At 35.5% G+C, this 8909-nt stretch overlaps 1 protein-coding gene across 1 annotated transcript; it reads right to left on the bottom strand.

Moving 5' to 3' along the window:
• Positions 1-1817: 1817 nt before the first annotated feature.
• On the bottom strand, positions 1818-6738 carry LOC132633247 (uncharacterized). Its single transcript, XM_060349525.1, has 4 exons — positions 6320-6738; positions 4952-6229; positions 2480-2557; positions 1818-2398 (listed from the first exon to the last, which is right to left on the bottom strand). Exons 1-4 carry the CDS (start codon positions 6497-6499, stop codon positions 2261-2263), a joined length of 1674 nt encoding a protein of 557 aa, XP_060205508.1. The 5' UTR covers positions 6500-6738; the 3' UTR covers positions 1818-2260.
• Between the last annotated feature and the right edge of the window lie 2171 nt (positions 6739-8909).

Below are 8909 nucleotides of genomic sequence, written 5' to 3'. Positions count from 1 at the left end.
GTGCTAGTTTGGATAATTTAGGTCACCACTACAATAGCCAACCCGAAAAACTACTGTAGCATATATAGAACACCAAATATAGACGGAGATTTTTAGTAGGCACTTAGACATGATTTGCAAAAAAAATATAGTATTTGAAAGTTAAGTTAAAAAGAGTAAAGGCAAGGAAACCATAAAATGCAAATAAGCCTGAAAGGGGAGAATGAAGAAGCCTGTGTGTACGTCGTTCATTCTCCGGTACTTTGTTAAATGAAGGAAACTAATCTTCTTTGTGCATAACAGGTAGTTGCTTCCATATTTTGTGGTACGTTACTCAACTTAATCTATTTTCTTAATCTAGCTTTAAAGAGTAACACCACCTACGTACGTATGAATCCACTTAATTCCCACAAGTATAAAACTTATCCATTAACCCAAACAATGTAGTGAAATACAAAAACAGGTTCAAGATTTGAAGTTAATGAGTTTCTATAATAACCTTAAGTTAATACTAGCATAGTAACTGAGTGCCCAATCTAATAACTAGATACCAGAGCCCGTGCCAGCACGGGCCCAACATATATTTATAATTTTATTTTTATGCAATTATAAAAAGAATTGATATATTCTACAATATTTCTTAAAAGTCACGTATGTAAAGATAGAAATTTTGGGAGCACGGGTTCAATAATTTGTGCCATGATGTTATTTCTTTGTTTCAGTTTATATGACTTTATTTAAGAAAAAGGCTAATAGAAACTTTTTAAACTATGTGTTAATCAAATTTGAACCAGAATTTCAAAATTTATTGAATGTTTAACTACTTCTAAATACGGAAATGTCATTTGATCTACCATTCCCATAGGCTAAAATGTGAAACTTTTTACACATGGTGATTATGCATATTGTGTCATATAACATGGGCATAAATGCGGTATAAGATTTCTATCTTTTATTTTTACTTAACCTATCATAAGTATGTACTAATAAATTATTTTGGCTATTATGGTGCTCCGTACATAATTAGAAACTTAAGACATTGGAAAATGCCTTTTGAGAATGTAATATCCATCTTAGTTTCTTTTTAGGATATTAAACAGTACTACAATAAACATCCGAGTAATTTATTTTATCAGTTGTAATAATATTCAATTAATTTGATTATAGAATTATAGTTAGTGAGGTAAGATATCACCTATGGAACTACAAAATGTAATCAGTTGTAATAGTAACTTTTAAAAAATGAAGCTTGATAATAATATATTTAGAACTACTTTTGAAAAATTAATCACCATTATTAACTTAATAGGGGATACTTTGAAAATTAAATGAATATTGCTTGATCGGGGTTCACATGTTTTTTTTCTTTTAATATTACTTGATTTTTTAAAACATGGGGTCTACCGTTTTTTTTTTACATGAGTTGGAGGTGGATGACAAAATCACCTCCAAACTCATGCTTATATAGTATAAAAATTTAGTTATTTAGTAATTTTTAATATATATATATATATATATAAACAAGAGCTACTAGGTTCAAGTGAACCAGGCTTCTAGATTCGCCCCTGGGAACAAGTATTGTGTATCCCATGTTCAATTTCATCTGATTCAAGATTGGAGCATGTACATTAACCAAAAAAAAATCCTGTTCAAGATTCATAAGCTATATAAAAATAGTTGCTCGAATATGCCTCAAACTTTAAAATTCTTCGTATAATTCTCGATTTGCAAGACTAAAAATCAGACAAATAACTCCAATGATAATTTAATTGTTAACAACCATTACACATCAATCTCGAATAAATCGAGATCTTGTTTGGAGGAGCAGATAATCCACATAAGCTCAAATGCATTTGTAACATTCCAAAACACAACAATTGATGAGCCATACAGATCCCAAAGAGAGGCATTATAAACCTGGCAAAGGCAATTTCCATCCACCCAACATACTCGAGAGTATGCATACCCCAAAGAACACGATTGTCTCCCTTAATTGTCATTAACAAAATTAGCAGATAAGGTACTTCTCAAATGACGAAATCAACTACAAATACAGTTAGAACTACAACATACTGCATACTGTGCAACGGAATATCAAATCCTGATTAACCTAATAAATCGACAGTGACAGAATACAAGTCTAAGCGCATCTTAGTCCTGTCACCAACAACTAGCTCTGCACTGAAACTTCCTTGATTTTCACAGTTTCCAGCCTTGATTAATGTCACACTCTTGAGTTTAAGCACTACCTCCATCTCTGCAGCATCTTTTTTTTTCCTTATCAAATTTGTTGCATAGGATTTACCCCTGCTGGTGCTGCTAACTCTTCTAACTCTTGCATTGCTGCGAGAGCAGTTGCTGGTGTTTCAGCATTTAAGCATGGCTTCAGCGCATTTGCTGCTTCCCTGATTCTTGATTGCTGCAAATGTTTTCAAAATTGTTTATATCAACCCAATTGTATGTAGATTAAGCTAAAAATAGCTGTTTCACGACGACTTACCATGTGTTCAAGTTTGCTCTTTAGTTCTTCATAAGCCACCACCAACTTGGGGTCCGAAACTGCAGGGGATGTCACATTCTACGAACCAAAATATTTGGAAGGATTAAGATAGGAATAATTCAAATAAGAACAAATAGACATGAAAACTTAAATATGTGAAATCTCTCATTGCAGGAAGCAACAGAAGTGGAAAGACCCAAACAAGTTCAAATAAAGAATCTTGTTTCATTCAGCAAAAAAAATTACACAAGTCAGTCAATTAGCTTTTACATGCACAAGAATGGTAACACAAAATAAACAAAATTGAACACAAGAAAAATGTTTAGGGAGGAGAGGAAAAGAATGGGCTGGAAGCTAAAACCAGAAGACAATGAGGTTCAGTCACTCAGATACCAACTTTCCTACTTTTAATATATTTCTTCAGTTTAATTGGTTTAATCGTTTTACTTACCAGCAAAATATATTATGTAACAATAAAAAAATAAAAAAAAATAAAAAAGTATAACTATAAACTCGGACACAATTTTGAAGCATTTAAGTGTCCATTAGCTAGTTCTTTCTAATCAACCCTCCCCTTCTTCTATTGTGCTAATTGTCCATCTTCGTCAATCTTGTGCTCTTCTTCGCTTTGTCCCCTAACCAACAAAACAGTGATCCAACCAACACCAAGCAACAGCTGAAAGTGGAAACATACATTCAAGGCGAATTGTACATTTTAGTGTTGGTTTTTTTTTCTTCATGAAAGGTGTAACCCCAGCTTAATTTATTTCCTTAAATAGAAGAATGTAAAAGTAACCCACCAAATATAAACTTATGTGCTACCGATATATGCATCTTAATTAGTATTACATATAAGCTAAGAATACAATAACGTACTTGGATGTTACATTTACCCAATATATTGGGGAGAAAATATTCTGAGAAATTTTATATTAGGTATAATCATTCTCATTTCCATAATAGAGGATTTATATTGTTCTACTTATAATAATTAGTAATACTTTTTATTCAATAAAGGAAATATTTAGAGATCATTTTATTAAATAAACAGAGAAATCCCCAAGAGGCTGTGGCGCAAGGTTCAGAACTTGATGGATATGAGCCCGCCCCTCTACCTTTCTCCATTTAAATACTAAGCTTTTTCCTCCACCTGGGTTTGAACCCGTAATGTGCACCTAACCCACACATCATTTGTTGTGCTCTTACCACTAAACCAAAACAATTATCCAACTAGTTAATATTTATATCTGATGTGTTTGTTGAATAAATATTCTCCCCAAAAAGTTGGCTGATTGTGCATGTTGGTAATTGTTAAATATAAAAAAATAATATAATATGTGCATGTTCATTGTATTTATGTGAGACAATTCGGAGTACGAGAATCAAACTATCTAATATTTAGAGTGAATTCGAAGATAATGTACAAGTTTTTTAATTTGTTTACATATTTAAAAACAGCATAAAAAGTAATATTCCCTCTATCCCAATTTATATGAAACTCTTTCCTTTTTAGTCCGTCCCAAAAAAATGACACCTTTTTATATTTATTAACAATTTAACTTTAAAATACCTATATTACCCTTAATGAAATGATTTACAACCACACAAATATTCATAGCTCATTTTAGACTACAAGTTTCAGAAGTCTTATTTTTTTTTTCTTAAACCCTGCGCTAAGTCAAACACCTTCACACCAATTGGGACGGAGGGAGTATAAGTTACAAAAATTTACAATTGAACCTATTTAAAAAGCATATGAAAAAAACTTTATATCATTTCAAAAAAAAAAAAAAAAAAAATTGTTCGACTCTCCAAATAGTAACTGCATCACATAAAGTGGGGCAGAGTGAGTACATGATATGTTCATGTTAACTGTTATATTAGTTCTAATTGTTAATTCCTGCATAACGTGTGTTAAACTGTTATATATAGAATAAGAATACAACATCATACTTGGATTTTAAAAAAATGCTCAATATATTGTGAAACATTTTATGTCAGGTAGTAATCATTCTCACTTCTATTAACTGTAACGGACTAACTATTGTTCTATTTTTTTATTTTATAAGGTAAAAATTATAACCATTGTTCTATTTTGTAACTAATATATCTTTTTTATCAATGAATACTTCAATTAATTAGTTAATATTTATACATGATGCGTTTGTTGAATAAACACTTTCCCCTAAAAGTTAGGTGATTGTATTTCTCCTTATGGGGATCCTGAAAAATGGATATTAAAGTTTGTACACTTTTACTTTTTTCCTGCTCGTTAATTATAATTGCATAATACTCGCAACCTACACATGTTCATATGGAAATGTAAGGCAACTGATTTATAATAAAGCATATTTTTCAGCAAAAGTATCTTGTATCGTCTTTTTAGTTGCAAAAATAGAGATTAAAGAACACCAATCCACCATAATAGCTATAACCCAAGTATCAATACCGTTAAATAAAGGAAGGAAATACCTTTCTAGGTCGACCCAGCGGTTTTCCCGAAAGCTTCCTTTGTCTCTTAACCGTATTAGCAACGGCTGCTGGACTGCTGTAAGACTTCGGAGGCCGTCCACGTCGCTTTCCAAGGGGCTGCATAGCCCCATTAGTACCACCACCAACAGTATTATTAAACTCCTCAGAATCAAAAGCAGCAGCAATAGGCACATCAGTTACACCAACAGCAGCAGCTCCACCTTGACTAGCCCTTGGTGGCCTTCCACGTCGTTTAGGGGTAAGTATTGCCCCACTCGGGTCACCACCAGTAGGAACATTAGCCATATTTGGAGCACCAGCAGGAATGTTGGTAGCAACGGCTGGATTCTTCCTTGGTCGGCCTCGTCGACCAGGAGTAGAACCTTTCCTTGGTCGTCCTCTAGGCTTCGCACCGGAACCTGATCCAGGTGAAGCATTAACCCCACCACTCTTAGGAGGACGACCAGGTCGCCTTTTCGTACCACCACTCGGGTCAGGTAATTTTGGTTTCACCGTAGGCTTGACTACGGTGGAACCATCTTTACGAGGACGACCAGGTCGTTTCTTCGGCGTGCTCCCTTCAGGTGCCGGAGCTGCTACAGATCCAGCACCGGGAGGAACAGAACCACCTGGATTTTGAACACCAACAGGCCCATCAGCTAGCCCAAGAGAAACGAACACAGACTCAGCCCCGATATTCGCATAATTTTGGGCTTCAGGAGCAGGATATGCTTGTGGGTTTTGTTGGGGTTGAAACTGGAGCTGATTTTGGAGTAACGGGTCATGTTGGAACTGGATATGAGCCTGGTACTGCGGTTGTTGTCCGTACTGTGGTGGTTGTTGGATGAATTGAGGTTGGGTTTGGAATTGAGGTTGGACTTGAAACTGGGCTTGGTGTTGTTGTTGGGCTTGTAACTGGGCCTGAAGTTGAGCTTGAAATTGATCTTGAAACTGGGCTTGAGGTTGTTGTTGGGCCTCGGGTTTCAGCTTAGGTGGACGACCTGGTTTTCTTTTAGTAAAAGCAGACACGTCACTTCCGTTAGAATCAACGGCGTTAGTAGATGGGGGTGGTGGTGGAGCAGATCCAGGTACAGCAAGCATGTAAGAGTGTTTAACCATAGCAAGATAACCAGAGTTCTTCAAACGCTTAAGATGGTGAGTCAACAAAGCTGAGTGATTTGGTGGTAGATTTGAGTAAACTCTGTCTATATACTTCGATATAGCTATCCTGCTTGACCCTTCTTTCTCCTTTAACGCCGTTATCGCTGCCGTTATCATCTGTCACACGTAAAAAAAAAAATTAAAAAAAAAAATCAAGAATCAACCATTAGTCAAACAGAAGCAAAACCCACAAAATTCTAGTCGTACCTCAGCATAATCCGGGTGGGTAGTCGAGAAAGAAGGAGTGGGGTGGGTGGGAGGAGGGGGTTGGGGTAAGGGTTGAGTTGGGGGTGGGGTGGGGGTAGGGGGGCCATGGTTAACAACTAGTTGAGCTGGGTTAAACGATGGTGGTTCAGTGGTGGTCGGTAGATCTATGGATGGGTCCATAAGGGCATGTATATAAATTTATAAAAAGGGTTTTTGAAGACACAGAATGGTGAATTTTTCAGAGGAGAAATCAAGAAAAGAAAGTGGGTTTTTGTGTGTGTATAGTAGAGAGAGGAAAATAGAAGAAATAAAGGGGTTAGATTTAGATGGGTATTTGGGGAAGAAAATGGATTTAGATTGGACCGTTGGAGGAGCGGGGGGTGGGGTAAGTGCGTATAATTGCAGCCAAAAAAAAAACTAGGGTAAGATCGGATTTAAAGATGATATTTTTGTGAATTTAAGTTTTTATAAGATGAGCTGTGTCCATATCTACTTAATTATGTTTGCATCTGTTTTTTTCTGTATTTTCGTTTTCACCCCCCTGACTTTTTTTATTGCTTTCCCGTGGATTCCTCTGTTTGAAATTTTGGACCACTAACTCAAATTTTTTCGATGAAAATTTGAAATTTTTGGAGTACTTTTTTTCCTTTTACTGGCGGAATTTCAAAAAAATTCGTATTCGTAAGCAAGTGGACTATCTTGAAGGAAAATGGTGTGTAGGCTTTTAATAATGGAAAAAATGTGCACCTACTCTCGAGTTATGACTCCTATGACTTTAATGACAAACCATTTATTGTGCTTCTCTTGAATTGCGAAAGTATCAAATTTCTCCAATTCCTTTCATTTGAATCTATGTATAGGAAGCCTTTCACTTTGACCTCCCTAATGGTGTTGGGATGAGGACCAAAAAAAAAAAAAATTGGGGACGATAGGATCCCACAAGTTGCACTTCTACTATTGTATTAGGCAAACAATTTGTTTAATTAGAAACTGTTATGTATGCGTTTAAGCAAAAGTTTATGGAAGTTAAACATTTTTTCAATTCCAAATTTTACTTAAAGATCAATCAAACCAGTCTTTCGAAGTAAATCTCGCTAAATTAGACTTGTCAAAAGTGCACCCTCAACCAGCTAAAGGGATTGCCATGCCAATATTTTACCATAGTTAAGAAATACATAAGGTAGAATTATACATTGATTAATTTGTATGGGCAGATTGTTGTCCAGTTAAGAATGCACACGTTCAAAAGATGAAGGTAGCAAAGATGAGGATTTTAATGTGTGGCATACTAGGAGAGATAATATTAGGAACGAAATTATACAAAACAAGGTGGGAGTGGCTTTCGTGGCGGACAAGATGAGCGAACCGAGGCTAAGATGGTTCCGGCATGCGGAGAGGAGGTATGTGAATGCACCGGTAAGGAGGTGTGAGAGGTTTGCTATATCAGGTTTTAGGAGAGGTAGAGGTAGGCCGAAGAAAAATTGATGAGAGGTGATTAGACAGGACATGACATATCGTCGGCTAACTAAGGATATGACCATGGATAGAAAAGTATGGAGGATGAGGATTAGAGTGCAGGGGTGGTAGTTAGCTGAGTGTTGTCGTACTGAAGATATGACCCTGAATGGGAAGGTATGGAGGTCGAGGATTAGGATAAAAGGGTAGTAAGTAGCCGAGTGTTGTTGTACCTTTATGTGGGAGAGGCAACGGTCGGTCTCCTATTCATCTTCTCTTTATTTGGTAGTATTATTTAGTATTTGATTTAGTACCTTATGCTTCATTTGCTCTGTTTATCTTGCTATTTTGATGTTGTTATTTTTCTTTCAATTCTGTTTTGATTATACTTCTTTTACTCCGAGAATTTATCGGAAATAATTGTTTTACCTTACAAAAGTAGGGGTAAGGTGTACGTACATCTTACCTTCTGCAAATTCACTTCTGAAATTACATTAGGCATATTGTTATTATTGTAGTTATATGATGAAAGAATATGCAAAAAGGCAAATGTCATGCTATTATTGACGAAGCTTTCCGTGTAGGGAGAGTTGCTGCCCTTTTAAGACTTAACAGCTGGATTGTTTAACGGTCATGAGAACAATACTTTAAACAAGCAAGCTATGATAAGTGAAAATCACAAGTGTCTCTAATTGGACAAAGTGTACAATTTTTTTATGGAGATACAAATTAAATAACAGGGAGAAAGTCCACTTTATGGGTGCTCAATCACAAAATAGCACCACAGTCTTCTTTGAATTGGCGTCTTGTGATTGTATAAACTTCTTAAATTCCAAGCCTGCACACTAATCACCTCCGTCTTACGTATTAACTAAAGCTCACAATTATTTGTCAATTAATGTGACAAATAAGTTTCCCTCCAGATAAACAACTTTGGGAATAGTTAGATAACTTGAAAAATAAATGGATCAATCAATCAAATACGACTCAGTTCTTAAAATTAATTGTATAAATTATTGGCCGACTCTGGTGTGAGATAATGAATTTGTAAGCGACACCAATCAAGAAAATCTAAAGTTATACTCCGATAGACATGAACTAGACACAAAATAAAAAAAGTTAACTAACAAGTGTG

Source organism: Lycium barbarum, chromosome 3, assembly GCF_019175385.1.
Source record: "Lycium barbarum isolate Lr01 chromosome 3, ASM1917538v2, whole genome shotgun sequence".
NCBI classification, from domain to species: Eukaryota; Viridiplantae; Streptophyta; class Magnoliopsida; order Solanales; family Solanaceae; genus Lycium; species Lycium barbarum.
Note: the sequence above shows the minus strand (reverse complement) of the source record. Positions and strands in the feature narration are given on the sequence as shown.

Bases quoted from the DNA above. Each gene is read 5' to 3' on its own strand.
- LOC132633247 (XM_060349525.1), bottom strand. From the start codon at position 6,499: ATGGACCCATCCATAGATCTACCGACCACCACTGAACCACCATCGTTT. The intron at 2,558-4,951 runs GTATTTCCTTCC...TTTGGTTCGTAG, and splicing joins CGCTGGGTCGACCTAGAAAG to AATGTGACATCCCCTGCAGT. The intron at 2,399-2,479 runs GTAAGTCGTCGT...AAACATTTGCAG, and splicing joins AGAGCAAACTTGAACACATG to CAATCAAGAATCAGGGAAGC.